Genomic DNA, 19,975 nt, shown 5'->3' with positions numbered 1-19,975 from the left:
TTTCTGTTGCCCCCCCCACCCCCATATATCCTGATTGGCCCAGCCCTCCCCTTTAGCCCTTTGCAGCAAGCCTATGCTCTGTGGGTGCTCTGTCTTTCCCGCCTCCCAAAATGGCAAACTGCCTATCAGCGTTCGAAACACAGGCAGTTCGCCAATTGAATTTAAAAGAGGCCTCACCATCAAAATGGCTTGGCCCTCTCGCTGATGTTATGATCACTTCACCTACCACCCGCCCGATGTATGGCGAAGACCAAAATCAGAGCCAGAGTTTTCTTACCCCTGGAAGTGTACATGGTGACACAGTTTTCATCATTATTTGCAAAATTAGGTTCGTGTGGCTCCCAGGCAACATAATCCAGTGGACTATTGTCTATCCATCTGAGAAAACAATACAAAAAACATTAGTCTCACTAGAACAGAAAATATAAGTAGTTTACATCATCCTATTTTGCAGTGCTGTAATTAAATTCTTCTAAACAAAGCTCCACTCTCTTTAACCCTCCTATTGAGATAAGGTCAAATAGAAACCCAGCGTATTTCATCCCACTGCTGAAAAAGTCAGCTCCCTCGATCTTTATAACCATGGTTATGGCCTAAAATAGGTCAAGAATCCAACTGGTGATATCCTGTGATTGACAATTGCAATGTCAGGTTTGACTTCTATTCTAGTGTAATGCCTTTATGGGGTACACTGTGCTAACCTTGACTTGTGTTTGATTTTTCAAAGTCAGTAGCAGCAAACCATTTGAGAGTTATCATAAAAGCACACCTGGATCCTGCAGTAACACTGTAATTCAGTGAATTTGTTGGTCAAGAGCCAAGGTAGTAAGTTGAAGTAACTTTAAAGCACGAAAGAGCAGGATTAAATAAAATCAAATGAAACATGTCCATTCCTCACTTGACCAAGGAGCTTTTGGTAAATGCACAGTGAGATAGGAGAGTCGAATTTTTAAACTTTTAAACATTCGTGCTTTTTGTTTCAACTTTTAGCTGTATTTTTGTCATAACTGAAACACTTTGGTGACTTATGTTTAATCTTCCTCAATGTGCAGTACAAGCAATGGTAGATGTCAAAAATTATGTGAGGTTATGCACTTTGGCAGGAAATTTCAGAGAGCAAGTTATTATCTTAATGGCGAGAAACTGGAAAGTACTGCAGTACAAAGGGATCTGGGGGTCCTATTGCAAGAAAATCAAAAAGTTAGTATGCAGGTGATCAAGAAGACCAACGGAATGTTGGCTTTTATTGCGAGGGGGATAGAATATAAAAACAGGGAGGTATTGCTGCAGTTATATAAGGTATTGGTGAGACCGCACCTGGAATACTGCATACAGTTTTGGTGTCCATACTTAAGAAAAGACATACTTGCTCTCGAGGCAGGACAAAGAAGGTTCACTCGGTTAATCCCGGGGATGAGGGGGTGGACATATGAGGAGAGGTTGAGTAGATTGGGACTCCACTCATTGGAGTTCAGAAGAATGAGAGGCGATCTTATTGAAACATATAAGATTGTGAAGGGGCTTGATCGGGTGGATGCGGTGAGGATGTTCCCAAGGATGGGTGAAACTAGAACTAGGGGGCATAATCTTAGAATAAGGGGCTGCTCTTTCAAAACTGAGATGAGGAGAAACTTCTTCACTCAGAGGGTAGTAGGTCTGTGGAATTTGCTGCCCCAGGAAGCTGTGGAAGCTACATCATTAAATAAATTTAAAACAGAAATAGACAGTTTCCTAGAAGTAAAGGGAATTAGGGGTTACGGGGAGCGGGCAGGAAATTGGACATGAATTTAGATTTGAGGTTAGGATCAGATCAGCCATGATCTTATTGAATGGCGGAGCAGGCTCAAGGGGCTGATTGGCCTACTCCTGCTCCTATTTCTTATGTTCTTATGTTCTTATAAATTATTCTAAACTGGTAAAGCCCACATTTGGAATATCATCCGCAATTTTAGGCACACTGCCTTCAAACACGCACTGGTGCATTGGAAAGAGTTCAGAGGTAAGAAATAAGGTTGATTCTGAGACTCAGTGCTCTAAGTTATGAAGAGAGACTCACAGAACTACACTTGTTTTCATTTGAGAAAAGAAGATTGAGAAAAAAAACAGAAGGAGGCCATTCAGTCCATTGTGTCTGTTCTGGCTTTTTACTCAAGTAATCCAAAATGAATCCTACTGTCCTGATCTCTCTCCATAGCCCTGTATCTACCTTCATTTCAAATATTTATCCAAGTTTTCATTAAAAGATGCAATCGTCTCTGCCTCAACCATTCTATGTGGCAAAGCATTCCATACCCTCTGGGCAAAGAAATTTCTCTTAACTTCTCTCCTCACTATCTAAGTGATAATTTTAAATCAATAACCCTCGTCATTGACTCCCCCAACTAGAAGAAACAGTTTTTCCCTATTCACTATCAAAATTCTTCAACATTATAAAAACATTCTATTAAATCTCCTCTTAGCCTTCTTTGCTCTAGTGGAAATAGTCCAATATCTGAAGTCTCTCTTCATAACTATCATTCCCCATCCCTGGCATCATCCTGGTAAACCTATTTTACCTAACTTTAATGTGAGGAGCCCAAAACTGCACACAGTACTCCAGCTGTGGCCTAACAACAGTGTAAATTCATAATTACTTCTTTATTCAGAGGAGCTGTGATCCAGATTTTTAAAATGATGACAGGAATGGATGATGGAGATGTAAAATGAGTATTTAACTTGGGTCTTTGAGCACAGAGACAGAGGGGGGAAAATAGAGTGTTAGAGTAAACTAGCAGAGAACATAAAAACTGACTGTAAAAGCTTCTATAAATATGTCAAGAGAAAAAGATTAGTGAAGACAAATGTAGGCCGCTTACAGTCAGAAATAGGGGAAATTATAATGGGGAACAAAGAAATGGCAGAACAATTAAACACATACTTTGGTTCTGTCTTCACAAAGGAGGACACAAATAACCTCCCAGAAATGTTAGGGAGCCAAGGGTCGAGTGAGAGGGAGGAACTGAAGGAAACCAGTATTAGTAAAAAAAGTGCTAGGGAAATTAATGGGGCTAAAGGCTGACAAATCCCCAGGGCCTGATAAACTACATCCCAGAGTACTAAAGGAAGTGGTCCTGAAAATATTGGATGCATTGGTGATCATCTTCCAAAATTCTATAGACTCTGGAACAGTTCCTACAGATTGGAGGGTGGCAAATGTAACCTCACTATTTAAAAAAGGAGGGAGAGATAAAACAGGGAATTACAGACCAGTTAGCCTAGCATCAGTAGTCGAGTCTATTATAAAAGATGTGATAACAGAACACTTCGAAGGCATTAACGGGAGTGGACAAAGTCAGCATGGGTTTATGAAAGGGAAATCATGCTTAACAAATCTACTGGAGTTTTTTGAGGATGTAACTAGTAGAATAGATAGGGGAGAACCAGTGAATGTGGTGTACTTGGATTTTCGGAAGGCTTTTGATAAGGTTAGTGTGCAAAATTAAAGCACATGGGATTGGGGGGAATATACTGGCATGGATTGAGAATTGGTTGACAGACAGGAAACAGAGAATAGGAATAAACGGGTCTTTTTCCGGGTGGCAGGCAGTGACTAGTGGGGTATACCGCAGGGATTAGTGCTTGGGCCCCAGCTATTCACAAATATATCAATGATTTGGATGAGGGAATTAAATGTAACATTTCCAAGTTTGCAGACGACACAAAGCTGGGGTGGAATGTGAGTTGTGAGGAGGATGCAAAGAGGCTCCAGTGTGATTTAGACAAGTTGGGTGAGTGGGCAAGAACATGGCAGATGCAGTATAATGTGGATATATGTGAGGTTATCCACTTTGGTTGTAAAAACTGGAAGGCAGATTATTATCTGAATGGTGATAGATTGGGAAAAGGGGAGGTGCAACGAGACCTGGGTGTCCTTGTACACCAGTCGCTGAAAGCGAGCATTCAGGTGCAGCAAGCAGTTAGGAAGGCGAATGGTATTTTGGCCTTCATTGCAAGAGGATTTGAGTACAGGAGTGGAGATGTCTTACTGCAGTTGTATGGGGCCTTGGTGAGACCACATCTGGAGTATTGTGTGCAGTTTTGGTCTCCTTATCTGAGGAACAATGTCCTTGCCATGGAGGGAGTGCAACGAAGGTTTACCAAACTGATGGGAGGACTGACGAATGAGGAGAGATTGGGTCGACTAGGCCTATATTCACTAGAGTTTAGAAGAATGAGAGGTGATCTCATCGAAACATATAAAATTCTAACAGGACTAGACAGACTAGATGCAGGGAGGATGTTCCCGATGGCTGGGGAGTCCAGAACCAGGGGTCACAGCCTCAGGATATGGGGTATGCCATTTAGAACTGAGATGAGGAGAAATTTCTTCACTCAGAGGGTGGTGAACCTGTGGAATTCTCTACCACAGAAGGCAGTGGAGGCCAAGTCATTAGATGTATTCAAGAAGGAGATAGATATATTTCTTAATGCTAAAGGGATCAAGGGATATGGGGAAAAAGCGGGAACAGGGTACTGAGTCAGACGATCAGCCATCATCATTTTGAATGGCGGAGCAGGCCATAGCAGCTTAGTCACTGGATAGCGATAAGGAGTGCGAACGCCACTGATTTTAAATTCCCTCCATAGCTCAGGAACACTGAGGCCAACTGTAGTACCCCAACTTCCAGCTTAGTTGCAATTACCATCTTCAAGAGCCATGAGTAGGGAGACATCACTGAGGCCCAAGTTAGTGGCTGAAGTGGTTGATTGTGGAGGTGGATTTAGATGGTATTATTTCGCCCAACAAATTCCCCACTTCCATAGTGGTTCTACTGGACTACATGGATAAGGTTCTTTATCACTGCCACCACAGAGAAATTCTGATCTCTATATCAATGAAAATCTGATTCAGCTCAGACCAGGAATTGGACATTGAGTCTTCCATTCTGTTTGGCTTAGTATCATAGCAGGCAGTGCATCTACCCACTAAGTGATGAGGGGAGCTAAAGGCTCTAAATTGATAGAATGAATTGTAAGGGTAAAGGCAGAAAATATGATCTGAACATTTACTTACTTAAAGCTTTTGTCAAGACCCACAAGCAAGCCAATAAAATATTGATTGTTGGCATTTTTCGAAATCTGCAATGAAACTTGAGGTTAATTCCAAGGTATACAACATAATTAAAAGGACAAAGCTAACCAATGATTCAAAGAGGAGTATTTCCAAAAGAAAATCTGCATTACCACTTTCCACAAAAATCTTCTTTCAGAATCACTGTTAATGATAGTAAGATCTCCAAATCCCTTCTTGCAGAATGCCCTTGCTTCATCCCATGGCATTGGATCTTTGTTAATGTAATACTGAGAACTTTCATGTACTATCCAGCCATCTTCTGTTACTACAGGCTCTGTTCACCATTCAAAAAAGATATTAATTCAAATATGCATACATTTACATAACTTAAGGATTTCAGAAACACTATTGACAAAGGAAAACATTCAGACAGCAGATAATAAAGAATCCTGAATGTATTAAAATTATCATTCTGTTTTTCATTAGTGTCCTGATATTATCTCCACTGTGCTACCTGTGGCAGTCCTTCTCTTCTTTGTCATTTTTAAGATTAAAATCCAAATTGACACAATCAAAACTATTTTGCATAACCTTCAAGTACATCATGATAAGCATCTTTGACTCAATTTCTTGCTCTATTAAAATCCCTCATTATTTTGAATACCTCTATAAGGTCTCCCCTTAACCTCCTCTTCTCTAAGGAGAACAATCCCAGCTTCTCCAATCTCTCCATATAACTGAAGTCCCTCACCCCTGGTATCATCCTGGTAAACCTTCTCTGTACCCTCTCCAAGGCCCTGACATCCTTCCTAAAGCATCGTGCCCAGAATTGTACACAATGCTGAGCTCCAGCCGAGGCCTAACCAGTGATTTGTAAAGGTTTAGCATGACTTCCTTATTTTTCTTTCAATGCCCCTATTTAGAAAGCCAGATGCTTTCTTAATCGCCTAATCAACTTGCCCTGCCACCTTCTAAGATTTTTGAGTATGCACCCCCAGGTCTGACCTCTCCGTCCTCGGCCTCCGACACTGTTCCAATGAAGCTCAACGGTAGATCAAGGAACAGCTCCTCATCTTTCGATTAGGCATTTTACAATATCCGGACTCAACCACTAATCCCATTTTTCAAACGGCAGGTGCTCGTAATGGTTCTTCTGTTGCCATCTACATCTCCTCTAGACCCATCTTTTATTTCTTTATTTGCCCCGTTACCACCCCCTTTGCCTTGCACCATCATCCCTTTTGTCATTTAATCACTCCTACCCTCCACCCTATCACAGACCTTCCCTTTTGTTATTGTCTCCTCTCCTGCCACCCCCCTGGCTCTGTACTTGCTTAAAAACTGTTATATCTTTAACTTCTTCCCTTTAACTCTGTTTCTTTCTCCACAGATGCTGCCTGACCTGCTGAGTATTTCCAGCATTTTCTGTTTTTATTTCAGGTTTCCATTATCTGCAGTATTTTGCTTTTATCTATCATCATAGAGCTTGTCTCTAATGCTGCACCTACAGATGATGCTGTGAGTGAGTGGGAGACATTGCATAGTGTCCAGAAGGAAAGTTTAGGCCTCCCCTGCTGTAGACACTCCCACCCGGATCCTGCAAGCGAGACCCCTGCGAGACGGGCCCCAAAGTTGATCCCGCCACCTACTTGGTGTCGAAGGTCAGCCTCAGGGCCACGTGATTTTCCACCACTTCCCTGCTGGCAGGATTTAAATGAGGCCCGGCCATAAAATCGGCTAGGTCTCATTTTGCCACAGGCGGGCGGGAAAATAACTCGCCAGCCAGTTTGCTGGAAACCCGTTGGCAGTTAAAATCCAGGCCAGAGAACACAAAGATAGCAGCCTACGCTCTGATCCCTACTCTGCTGCAAAGAAAGTGCACCACAAAAACATTAGTGCTTGGGTCAAGCAAATGAAGGATCATCGATGGGACAAAAAGCTGATGAATTCAACACCAGAATAGCACAAAGTGCTTCTATGTTGTGCTAAGAGGTATCCCTAAGTGTACCGATACTGTACCTCTGGAGATGGTGCTATGCTTGTCACTGGCAAGGCTGAGATCATACAGTGATGGCCCGAGCACTTTGAAGAAGTACTGAATGGACCGCCCATCACAATGGATGAAGCCCTTGACAGAGTTACATTGTAGACACACATTATAACATGGAGCAATACTCACAATCGTCAAGGTTTGTAAAGCCATCAAAGCAATGAAGCTCAGTAAAGCTCCAACTCTCTACAGAGTTTCACAAGTTTAGCTGTGCACCTGCTGCACAGGCTCTTTAAAACTATCTGGCGAGATAGCAGAATCTGACAAGGCCTAAAGAATGTGCCAATTGTTACTATTTACAGCCAACTTGGGATAATTCAAAGTCGTTTTTTGTGCTAAAAGTCTGAATTATCCAATAATGCAAATTAAGCGATAGATATAAGTAACACAACAAAGTAGGAATTTAGCACAAAAAAAACTGAATTATCATATAATTTGAATGAAGTAACTTCAAATTAAAAGTAGACTTTACAGGAAAAATGTAAGGAAGAGCAATTGCAGCAACCATTGTGGAATTTGGCCTCTTTATTAGCCAGGAAAAGTGTGCGAGAGAAATTCCCAATGGTTGTTTGAAAATGACACTGACTCAATCTTCCCAGAGGCACAATGTGGCTCGAAAGGAAATCACAGCAATACAAACATATTTTCATTGCTCAGCAGATTAACGAGACATGCATGGAGAAGCATTCAGACAACAACATAACCACAACTACAACAACTTGCACTAATATGGCACCTTCAATATAGAAAGCTTTGCAAGGCACTTTATAAAGGAGGGAGGAAGAAGAAAAAATTGATAAAGGAACAGACGTAAAGTCATGAAGTGAAAGATTAGGAGGGGTGACTGAAAGCTTGGTCAAAAAGATTTTTGAGGAGGGCTTTAAAGGTGGAGAGAGATGTAGAGAGGTGAAAGGGTTTAGAATAGGAGTTCCAGAGAGTAGGGCAGAGGCAGCTAAAGGCTCGGCCACCAATGGTGGGATGAAGGGAGAGAAGGATACACAAAAGGCCTGAGTCAAAAAACCAGAGGGTGTGGGAGGGAATCTAAGGCTGGAGGAGGTTGCAAAGATATGGTGGTCTGAGGCCTTGAAAGGGTTTGCCGATATGGATGAGGATTTTAAATAATGTGTTGGGGGACTGGGAGCCAAAGTAAGTTGGCAAGGATGGGAGTGATGGGCTAGCAGGATAGAACACAGGTAGCTGAGGTTTGGATCAGTTGTACTTTATGCAGGGTGGAGGATGGGAGAGCAATGAGGAAGATATTAGAGAAATTGGATGAGAAATTAGACATGTGCCAGAAACGGGTGGCAAGTCGATGAAGCACTTGCTCCGCGCACCAGTCCATGCTGGCGGGAGTCCCGTGCCAAATTTGGCACCAGGCCTCATCAGAACCAGCGAGCTCTGTGCATCAATCAGGCATCGAGAAGCAGCTCATGGGTTCCAATATGGACCAGCTGCAACACCAGCAGTGTCACTCAGGTAGATCCTGGGAGGAGGGGAAGGCAATTCCAAGAGGCAGGGAGGCGATTCTGAGAGGGGGTGAGCCCAGGCTCCACCCATTTGCACCTCAATTTTGCAACCGGGGACTTACAACCCTGATTTGCATGAACAATCAGCCCAATGCCTTTTTCAGGTGGGTGCCCCGGGCAACTAAAAGTCATCCAATCCAATATGGCGGCCACCAAACTTCAGGTCCAAATTGGGTGCAGGAGATCCCAGCCTGATTTTCCGTCTTTTTATGCCCGAAAACTGGGCGAAGGGAGATTGAATTTCTCCCCCATTGAATGTAGAGGTAACAAAAACATAGATAATGATTTCGGTAGCAGAGGGGCTGAGGTAGGAATGAAGATGGGCAAGCTTGCAGATATAGAAACAAACAGATTTTGTAATGGATAGGATGTGGGCTTTGATCAGGATGCTAAGGTTTCGCATGGTCACGGTCAGCCTGAGGGAACGGCCAAGGTCAAGGATGGAGTTGATGGGAAGTGAGCAGAGTTTGTGGCACCGACCAAAACCAACGTGTTTGCATAAACTGCCAGATATTTGGAAAGCTCTTCAATCTGTGTAGGCTACGAACATCAACATGGATCACAGAAGAGGTTCTATATGAGCATTCGTTTTCAGTTAGCTGTGATCAAGAAATGCTCACCACAAGGATATTCAGCTCATTCTAACCATTTTCTTTCAGTTGCTAACAACTACAATTTTATTATGAGCCTGAATAAAATAGAGGCAATATATCAGTCAACTCCATGATGCACCACATCATACCAACCATCGTTGGTAATGCTGCCAATCGGTTCCCTTATCTGGGTAATGTGATGACACTTATCTGGGTAATGTGTTGTCAAATGATGCACTAGTAGCTCTGCATTTGGTAGTCTGATAGAGCATATTTGCAAACAGCATGGGATCAAGCTGACAATAAGGCTAAAAGTGTATATAGCAGTTGTTACGACCCTTCTATATGGATGTGTGTCCTGGATGTGTTGCCACTGTAACATTCAGCAACTTTACAAGTTCCACCTCTAACCTTTGGGGAAGAATTTCCTTTTTTCAAGCTTGCACATTAAATAATCACTTGGGTGGAATGCACACAGGAAAATCGGGTGGGAGGATCACTTGACTGCAACAGAGCCTGCACAATTTTCCATCCATGAACGACAGCAGTCTGTTGATCCCAGACAGGTTGTTCGGGCCTGTGAAATGTGCAGGAGAGCTGTCGCTCTCATATTGACCATAAAAATCATCAAGAATGATTCTCTTTCCAAAATAGGTTATCATCATCCACTACGAAAGACTATCACCACCACAGTCCTGTCAGCTTAATGAACAATAAATAGATACTGGGGGAGTAAATTTAACCCCCAAGAACAGGTGGGTTGGGGACGTGTGTGAAGTTAAAATAATAGCTTTTTGGAGTGGGACTGCATCCCGGCTCCAACTTGCCCACTTTTGGGTTTAACCCAGGCAGGTTTGTCTGCTTGTGGACACCAAGAAGTCCAGCCCCCACTTAAATCCAGCAGGCCAATACTTAAAGGGGCAATGTACCTCATTGAAATAGTTGAGGTACTTAATATTTTGTGTATTGGAAAATTAAAATGAATTTAACCTCACCTGTTCAGGTTTCCCTTCGCTTCCAATTCACGTTAGGTGAACGCAGGCGGGAAGGGCTGGATCCATGAGGTGAGTGCTTTTATTGTACTGCTTGTGGGCCCGGAGGAGCAAATGTGCTTCATCCAGGCCCAACAAGTTCACCTGGCCGACAGGAACCCCATGATCGGCCACCCCCCACCCCCACCATGGTGTATCCCCACCTACCTCTGCCTCTTCACCCGACCTCCAATGACCTCCAATCTCCACATCCCGGCCATCCGATCTCCTCCCCAGCCCATCCCTCCCTCCCTCTGATCCCCGTCTGCGGCCTGCTGCTACAGGCCTTCCTGCCCGTCAGCCAGCTGATCGCGACCCGTCCGAGTTTCGCACCCAAAAATCTACCCCCCCACCCCCCCTGTTCCCTTCCCGGCTCGAAGTCAAAATTCTGCCCTCGACCTCAGCATTATATAACATGATTGCTGTTCTGTGCTTTAACCAATAGAAAGCAGAATTCTATTATGCATTACCTCAGGTACTCCTGGTCACAGTTCAAGGTCTCCTTACCTGCCTTTCTATCTGTTGGAAAATGAATCAAGGTGCACGTACTAACATAAATGGCATGACTAAAAGGAGGAGAATTTGGGCGGGGGGGGAGGGGAATGGCAATAAAATGACAACACAGAAAGACATTTTTTAAAATGTTGACTCACCCAGTAATGCTCTATTTGTGGGTTCTGGCTTTACAAGTTGTCCTATGGAACCAAAAATACATTATTATCAGATAGTAACTAGTCTATTGAAAAACTAAAACAATTAACTAATAGGGCTGTTAATTCTCTAGGAATGTATTGGAAACATTTTTATTTTCTGAGAGTTGAAGCATTAATAGTTGTTTTGTTAGATTTAGTGGTTAATAACAGTAGATTTTAGGATTAATTAGTATGTGCATGTTCAAACTCTAGGTAATCTATAAAATCTTTGGATTCTCGAAACTCTGTTGTAGGTTTCAGATAATCAGATTTGGTTGAGAATCCAGTCTATTGTTAAATATTGTCTAGCTGTAAATTTGTACTAAAACACTATACAAGCTTACCAAACAACTACCACCCTTTCATAGATACTCTCTCCTCTGACCCTCCCAATTCATACTTGTACTTTTCTGCCTTTCCCAAATAAATTAAGCTGGCAATCTCCTCCCTCTGCCCCCTCTAGGACTCTTCACCATCTTCACCTCAGTTCAAGCTGGTACTGCTTTTCCATCTCTCTACTCATGCTGATGCTCTCCCCCCTCCCCTCCTCTCCCCTTGTTCAGGTTGGCACTCTACTTCTTCCTCTGTTGAAGCTAGCACTCTTGTTCTCTTCCAATCCCTTCAGATCAAGCTGAGACTCCATCCTCTCCCAGTCCAAGCTGGCTTTTCACCTCCCCTCCCCCAGTTCAATTAAATCAGTTATAGTTTCCTCCCCCATCCCTAAGTGCCACTCCTAGCTTCTAACGCCTTCACTGGCATCCATATCCCCCTTCCCTCATCGCCATACATTTGTATTTCCCTTTTCTCTTCATTGCTATCCCTTTCCCTCCTTTCCTTCTCCCCTTCACAGCCATGAATTTCCTTCTCCCTCCTTCCCTCGCTGCCACTCTGATCCAAGACCTGCTGCTACTTGAAATGATTCCGACTTCTGAATATTATGAGCTGGAATTCTTGTTCCAGCAAAGATTCCCTCATTTATGCAGTGATCAGATTAACTTTAAATTGTAGTAGGACTGGTGCTGAGGAGACACAGGCCTGATCCACGCAGTTTTTCATCAGCAAATGCTGACCATCAGTGTGAATATTTAATGTTAGCTTGTATGCAGTAGCTGGGAAAAACCCTCAAATGGCTGCTTACTGGTACTTGGCAGTAACAAGCAACAGCTGTAACCATAGCAAGTCAGTAATAACTAGTACTGAGCTTTCTGTAGCAGCAATACTACAAACAGTGACATTTACACAGCTATTACAGTGTAAAACACAAGAATTATCTCCACGTCAGTCACCGTGGCAACCAAAGTGCTATTTCATTTTACTCTGCTCAGGAAAGAAACCAATTTCCAACCCCTAACAAAACTCCACTACTAAAAGTTAAGTTTATTTTAATTTTTTTAAAGAAAATAACATGAAACTGGGAAGCTATAACTGTTATAAATGGAATGCCCCATAGAAAATTGTTAAACATTATTTATTTCACTCATGAGGAAGACCAGTGTCATTCATCGAGTTAATGCTCTAGAAGACTGAGCTAAATGGCCTTTTCTCATCCCTGACTTTTTTCTTTTGTGGTCTTTTTCATGAGTGGAATAAACATATAAGCCTGGAAATTGTGAGTGATTTTATTATGTAAACATTTAAAGTGCTCATGTTAAATTATTCTCTCTACTATTTTAATGGAGATGCTAACCTGTTCATCTTAAACAGTGTTACTGCTCCATTAAAGCAGGGGAGAGAGGAATTTGATATGAATGTGTTCACATGATGGCATCGCCAACACTACATTCTAGGCTATAGCACAAAGCAGCTTGCTATGCCGTTGCTACTTTGTAGCCTACTTTTGCAACACTTGACATTCCTCATAGAATTTTAAATACAATTCAATACGAGGTGTGATAAAAGCTGAGAATCCATTCTTTTATTCTTGCCTTTTTTCATTTTGCAAATCCAGTTATAGCTGGCTTCACAATGTATGTCATTCCATTGCATTTCATTAGCCACTGCTGCTTCAACACAGTTCTCAATCCCACGATAGTGGTTGGGCTCTCCAGGATTCCAATTCTCAAATACTACCTATAGCAAAGACATCAACAGCTACAGTTGTAACAGTGTAATTACTTGTGGTATATGGGAACAAAGAAAAAATAACAATAAATACATTGATTTAGTGCAAGAGCATGCATCACTACAATCCAATGGTAAGTAAATGAAGTACGAGTTTACATAAAGGTAAATTTAGTTTAAACAAAGCTAAATCTGAAGATAATTTTTTTTTAAAGAGCACAATTCCTTGCTTTGAATGGATTGGGATAAATGTTAAATAGGGAAAAATATATATATTTTGGACATGCTTAATGACAAGATCAATTAGAATGGGCAGATGAGAGATTTAGGGTGCGGTCACATTGCATTGTGCTATTGTGAAATGGTGTTGCTTCACACCGACTCTGCAGTTATAGTGTAAATATTGTTTGAACGTGAAGCCAAAGCCTGATCTGACAACAAAGTGAAATGGAGTGAGACTTTCTGAAGTCAGTTCAGGCCTTGACGACAACAACAACAACAACTTATATAGCACCTTTAACATAGTAAAATGTCCCAAGGTGCCTTTGACAACCCATTTATACTACATTGTACTGAATTCCCATGACCCTGGGGCGGTAAATGGAGTGGAACCTGGGTGGGTAGGGGCAGAGGTTGGCAGCCAGCCTTTGGCCCTTTTTCCACCCACCTAAATCTCTGGCTGATTAGAAGTGGTTGCATAATACAGCTGCCCACCATAGGCAGGCATGTGCAAAATAGGAATTACATCATGCCATTTGCAACCTAGCAACACTGGCATAAGGGATATTTGTGTGTCCCTTGTAGCCAGAGTTACTGAGGGCCTCAGAGGGAGATTTCACATGTAAAGACTAGTTTCTCATCAGTGATTATCAGTGATCATAAAATGATCGAATACTGCTGGGAAACTGGACTATTTAGAAGCCAGCTTTTTAAAAAAAGTTTTAAAAATCTTCAGCCGGCTTAGTCGGCCCACTCACACTACGGCTATTTATTGCAGTGAGCGTTCTCCCCCAACTTGAGGTGGGGGCCCTAGCTGTGCTGCAATGCATGGGCACCCACCCAATATATGCTAAAGCCCCTGATGCCTGAAAGTTGTATGGGGCCAGGAGCACAACCAATGGATGAGCAGGGAACACACACCCCCATACTTATGGAAGTGGAGCAGTGCCTGAGGAAACTTGGACCTCACACGTTTAGTGTTGGTGCAAAGCCAACAATTGCTTTACCCCGGCAGTAAACTTGTTGTATAAATGTACCCTTAGAAGCTGGGATATTCCATAATACTTTAATGCCTTTTAAGTAAAACTTTGAGTTTGAAAACCACAATGTGAACAGGTGACAAAAAAAAGTTAATTCTACAAATGTTTTGTCGCTAACTAAATTCTTAGAGGCCTTCATTAAACATCTAAAACTGGAAATATGGCGCACTCCAAGACATCAAAATAATGAGTAAAAATGGAATACATTACAATTCTAAACTATGGACATTATGTAACTTTACAATGGGGAGTTATTTATTTAAAAATTGAGACAGGAAGTTATTTCAAATCACACACATTTACTCACTTGAGAACAAAACACTTACTGGACTGCCATCACTCCAGGAAAATCCACCATTAGGGTTCGGCTTATTTAGTCCAATCCACATAGGTGAATAAGTCAAACCTGACCTATATATAATAACAAGAAAAATTGAATAATAAATTGTGGTCGATTTGAACTTCGGACGCCAGATAGGCAGGGCAACCATGCCATTCGCCCACAGGAAAGCACGAGAGGCTCAAACCATTTTGGTGGTTGGGTGGCTTAATTATCCAATGACAGGCAAGCAGCTCGCCAATAAGCGGGGGGTGGGGTGGGGGGAGAGCTGAGGATTTCAGGCAGGCCCAAAAGAGAGGCTGCTCTTCTTAAAGCATGATGCACCCTCTCTTAAAGTGAGGACGTTGGCTTTCCAGTGCAACGCTCTGATATGAAATTGCGCATCAGTGAGGTCTCAAGGAAAGGTACCATGATCCTCAGCCCTGGAGATTTTAGTGCAGGAAGGGTGCGCGTGGACCTCCTGATCCTTTCCACAAAGACTCAAACTCCCAGGTAGATACTGGGCAGGCCTGGAAGGAGATCTCGGAGCAGTCAATGGAGTCAGTCTCACCCCAAGACATGGCGTCAGTGCCGGACAAAATTTAACGATCTTACACATTTGGCCAAGGTAAGAAATCATTTCTTGTCATGACTCCTTCTCTGCATCACATCTTGCCACATTACCTCCCCCCACCCCCCACACTCACACACACCACCGCGAGCACTCCCATCCCCCTCTGCACCTGCTTGTGCTCCAATGAGCAATGGGAGCTAAGCCTTCCCTCCTCCTACTTTCAGCAGAACTATCAGCAGCCACTGCTGTCCTCACAGCAAGCACATGCAGCGTATTGCTATCATATGGTTGCACAGGGAAAGCTATTTCTTGTCCTTACCACCGTGTATCACCCTTCTGCTGCTTTCCTGCTCTGTAACATCTCTCCATTCTGCCCACTGCTTGCTCAAGGCCACCCACCCATCCTCTGTATGAAAATAGCTGACAGTTAAAATCTCCCTATAATTCCTAGGGGCTCTGCTATTTCTTCCCCCTTTCTCCTCAGCATCCTTGGATGTATCCCGTCAGATTCCAACACATTGTCCTGCTTTACTTTAACTAATTTCTCTAATACTTTACTTTTATTTATTATATCTCTTGTATCACTTTCCACCAATTCAGGTTTACCTCACCCTCAATATCCTTGTCTTTTGTGAACACTAATGTAAAGTATTTGTTAAATATCCCCAACAATTTCTGTTTATCCTTTACTAACTATCCTCTCCTCTCAGCATGACCCCCAGGACCTGGTTTCAGAACAGGAAATGGTTTAATGATCTGACAATGAGCAGCAAGGGTGAGTATAGATCTTTCTATCTACATTTCTCTGCATTACACCTGACCACAGTACTTTCTCTCCCCTACCGCCCCACAACGCTCTGAAAACTTTCCTCCTCTACACCACATGCTTCTCCATCAATCACAGAAAGCTGGTGTCAGTAAAAATGACCATAAAGCTGTCGGATTGTTGTAAAAACCCAACTGATTCACTAATGTCCTTTAGGGAAGAAAGCTTACCGTCCTTACCTGGTCTGGCCTATATGTGACTCCAGTCCCACATCAATGTAATTGACTCTTAACTGCCCTTTAAAGTGGTCTAGCAAACCATTCAGTTACCATCAGTTTCTATGGGCAACTAGGGATGGACAATAAATGCGACCTTGCCAGAGATCCCGAAAGAAAGTTTGATAAGCTCTTTATGGGGCTGAGTCTCAGGGGGACCCTTTGTGGCCATATTTTCCTTCCATTGTCACCACTATGCTACTGGTTTTTCAGTGCGTTTATTGAAGAAAATACAAGCCTGGAAGTTTAAATCACAGAGGTAGACCATTCAGCCCAATACATCTGTTGCCATTTGTTGGAGCAATCCAAAACTAATGCTACCACTCTCTCCCAAAGCCCTGTATCGTCCTCTGCTTCAAATATTGAACTGATTTTCCCTTAAAAGATGCAGTCATATCTGTCTCAACCATTCCTTGTGATGAGGCATTCTGGGCTCTGACAACAGTCTGTGTGAAAAAAAATTTTCCTAACCTCTCTCCTCACTCTCTTAATGACAATTCATAATTTTAAAAACCTTCGATTAAAATCTTCTCTTCGACTTCTCTACTCCAGTTGAATACGGATTACATTTGAAATTTCCGTTCTGATTGCAATGCATTTTTTTTACGTGAAATGAGCCACTTAAGGATCAGGTTGAGTTCCAGCGATCAAATAACATTGTAACTCATATTATATTGATCTGAGTCAGTTGCTGTGGGTAAAATATTTTGGGGAGAATGGGAAACATTAAATACTTACATTAGTTCGTGCAAGAGAAAATTTTCTTCAGAGAAATCAACGATGCTGATAAGATCTCCTCCAATGGCTCGACAGTAATCACGTGCTTCAAACCATGTTTTCCTCTCATTTTCAGGTTTTACGAAAGCCTAGGTGGGAAAGCACGTTTCTTATTAATATTCAAATACCTTGGGGACAAGCCTAAGAAAAAAGGCTGACCTTTGGTAGAAGGCTCCGAGTTGATAAATGGTTTAAAATGAAGCCTGTGGCGGGGGGGTTTAGGTCATATCACACAAGTGATATGCTGATAGGGTTAGATGAAAGAGGGAGGGAGGAGGCTTGTGTGGAGCATAAATACCTGCATGGACCTGTTGGGCCAAATGGCCTGTTTCTGTGCTGTACACGCTATGTAATTCTATGTAAGTTTAAAAGGGCTGTTGATCAGATGTTTAAACACTTTCCACTGTCTGACAGGTTATTATTGTGCTTGTGCATTCTATCCAACTGGCTGATATTTTACAGGACCTGGAATGTGTTTTCTGATGTTTACCGTGGTTCCACTGCAGCCAAAGCACAAGCTGAGATTTGCCCATCACTGTGGTACATATTCATGAAACAATGGGGCAGAAATTGCTCGGAACATCAGTTCAGGCGAAGCTAGGACCCTGGGAGAAGTGAGAGGATTGATCTCGCCCCTCGACCAATCAGATCGCAGCATTTTTGACACGCTGCATTCACTGTCTCTGCTGGCCTAGAAATTCGATGGTGCCAAGCCCACTTTTCGGGTGTTAAACAGACGCCTAAACCACCAATATGGCAGGCAGGAAGTACACGCTCATTTCGAGGCAGATGTGCGCTGCTCACCATATTGAATCGGGCTTCTCTGTTGGCGTCAAGAATGCAAACCAGAATTATTTAAAGTAATGAATAACGTATTCAAATTAGGATCCTGCCCTTCTTGGAGGACCCTTTTCCGATTTTGGTATACCACAGCATCTGACTCGCCACGTGTTAAACTCGCCCAGCAACCCGTGCTGCTAACAGGTAGAAAGAACCTTTCACCAGCCCTAGTTAAAGGGATCATGCCATACTTACAGGTTAGTTGGTTAACTTGGTTGGTTACAGGCTGCTGGTTAACTTCTAGGCATTTTTTTGGTGTATTTTCTGACTCTAGAAAGTTCAGGTTGATTGTTGAGAAGATGATTTTGCTGATGTTGCACTATTGTTGGCTGTCTTATAAACAGTTTGACTGCAGTCATACATGGTCTGATAGGGCTGCCTTCAGGGCTGGAGAAGGGGGGAAGCAGCAAAGTTGACAGCAGAGAAGAGAAGCAGTTGCGACAAGAGGGAGGAAAAGGAGGACACTGTGCGGGAGGCCATATCCACAGCGGGTATTCAGGGAGCACTTCTCCTGCCTGAACTTGACTGAGGAGCAATATATGAGGCATCTTCCCTTCACAAATGAGGCTGTTACTGAGCTATGTCACCTGCTGCAAACACAACTCGAGCCTCACACCAGGGCATGGACAGCATTGCCTGTTAAGGTTACAATGGCTCTTAATTTTTATGTCAAGGGGTCCTTCCAGGCTGCAGCAGGTGACATCAGCACAGTTTGCAGTACACTGCTGTATGAGGGAGGTCACCAAGGCTCTCTACACCAGGAGGAACACCTACATCTCTTTCCCCATGGACAGAACGAAGCAGGATGCGAGAGCACTAGGCTTCATCCACATGGCAGGCTACCCCAGAGTGCAAGGTGTAGGGCGTGTTGGTGTGTGTCAGCTTCACCTCTGACTTCTGAGCGGTTCGAATCGCTCCCACTCCCTGGGTTCTAGACCTTGGACTTATTTGGGGGTTGTGACAAAGTGCAGCAGACAACTGGTTTTGGTGCAAAAAACTTTGATCTTTATTCAAGAGAGAAAATACACCACAACAATCTTAACACTCTAATAAAATGGGGAACACTTCGGTACACACGAGGGAAATTACAATAGAAAGATACCTCACCTCTCCCAATCTCGCTTTACGAGCTAAGTTGGACTCTAAAGGGCCAGAGATAATGCTTACCAAACGGATCCTTGACAGTAATTCACCCAGAGGTAAATCAGAAATAGATTGTAGAGTGGAAACTTTGCGGATCTTCGGTTTTCTCCCGAGTTGGTTTTCTTTGGTCGCGGTGGCCCAATATTACCCGGTTGGTTGGTGGCAATATTCGGTTGGTTGTTTCGTAAGGCCCTTGTTGCCACAAGGTGTCTGATGGTTACTGGGGCTGTTGCTCTGGTTTCTTCTTGTGTGTCGGCCTGCTTCTAGAGCTGCTGACCTTCTCTCTGTTGCCCCCTCGCCTTGTTGAACTGTCGCCTCCTGAGCTGTCGAACTCCTGGCTGAACTGAACTGAACAATCCTTTGCACTTGCAGGTCTGGCTGACCGGTTCTCTCATGTAGAGTTCATTGGTTTCACTGGAAGCTGCTCTCCTTCCAGAGACAGGCAGAACAAGAGAAGCAGAACACAAGAGCCAGCAAGAGCCAGAGAGAGCGAGAGAAGTTTCGAGTTTCCACTTCTATATCCCTCTCTTACAATGGTCTTCATCACTTAAAAAAAACCACTTCATGTCTGTTTAAACAGTTCTTACAAAGTCCTTAAGAATCTTTGATGGCTTTTGATGGTCCCTTATCATGTTGCAATTGTTTTTCTCGATTTGACATTGTTAATTCCGATTTGTAGAGCTTGCCACACAAGGCTTCCTTTTGTATCCAACGTCCTAGATGTTGATCAGTTTTGCTTTAAAACAAAGACATGGCCCCACCATGTCTGGAGCAGTTGCCTCTTTCAATGGCCGACTGCCTTTCGAATTAGTGCTGAGTGTTGACCACCTGCTGTAGGTTTTGCATTAAAACAGAGACATGTCTGAAGCAGTAATTCTCCCACATTCCACTGTGTGTGTTGTTGATTCGTCTGGTGACCTCTCATCTATCCTTCCATCATAGGATTTTAGTCAATGGCCAAAGTTTTCCATACTCAGGGAAAAGGTGAATTCCCAGAATTCTTACAGTCGCCCCTA

The 19,975-nt window shown here is 43.0% G+C and overlaps 1 protein-coding gene across 1 annotated transcript in view; it reads right to left on the bottom strand.

Moving 5' to 3' along the window:
- The window catches only part of mrc1a (mannose receptor, C type 1a), a 151,654-nt gene that overhangs the window by 43,196 nt on the left and 88,483 nt on the right, over nucleotides 1-19,975 (bottom strand). Inside the window, exons 13-19 of the mRNA XM_068007082.1 lie at nucleotides 16,938-17,065; nucleotides 14,592-14,676; nucleotides 12,871-13,015; nucleotides 10,907-10,948; nucleotides 5,224-5,387; nucleotides 5,054-5,118; nucleotides 278-378 (exon numbers count right to left, since the gene is read on the bottom strand). Of these exons, the coding sequence (XP_067863183.1) occupies nucleotides 278-378; nucleotides 5,054-5,118; nucleotides 5,224-5,387; nucleotides 10,907-10,948; nucleotides 12,871-13,015; nucleotides 14,592-14,676; nucleotides 16,938-17,065 (730 nt within the window). The remainder of the gene's footprint in view (nucleotides 1-277; nucleotides 379-5,053; nucleotides 5,119-5,223; nucleotides 5,388-10,906; nucleotides 10,949-12,870; nucleotides 13,016-14,591; nucleotides 14,677-16,937; nucleotides 17,066-19,975) is intronic.

The sequence above is a fragment of the Heptranchias perlo genome, chromosome 2, assembly GCF_035084215.1.
Source record: "Heptranchias perlo isolate sHepPer1 chromosome 2, sHepPer1.hap1, whole genome shotgun sequence".
NCBI lineage: Eukaryota > Metazoa > Chordata > Chondrichthyes > Hexanchiformes > Hexanchidae > Heptranchias > Heptranchias perlo.
The sequence above is the reverse complement of the archived record's forward strand: the minus strand, read 5'-3'. Positions and strand labels throughout refer to the sequence as shown.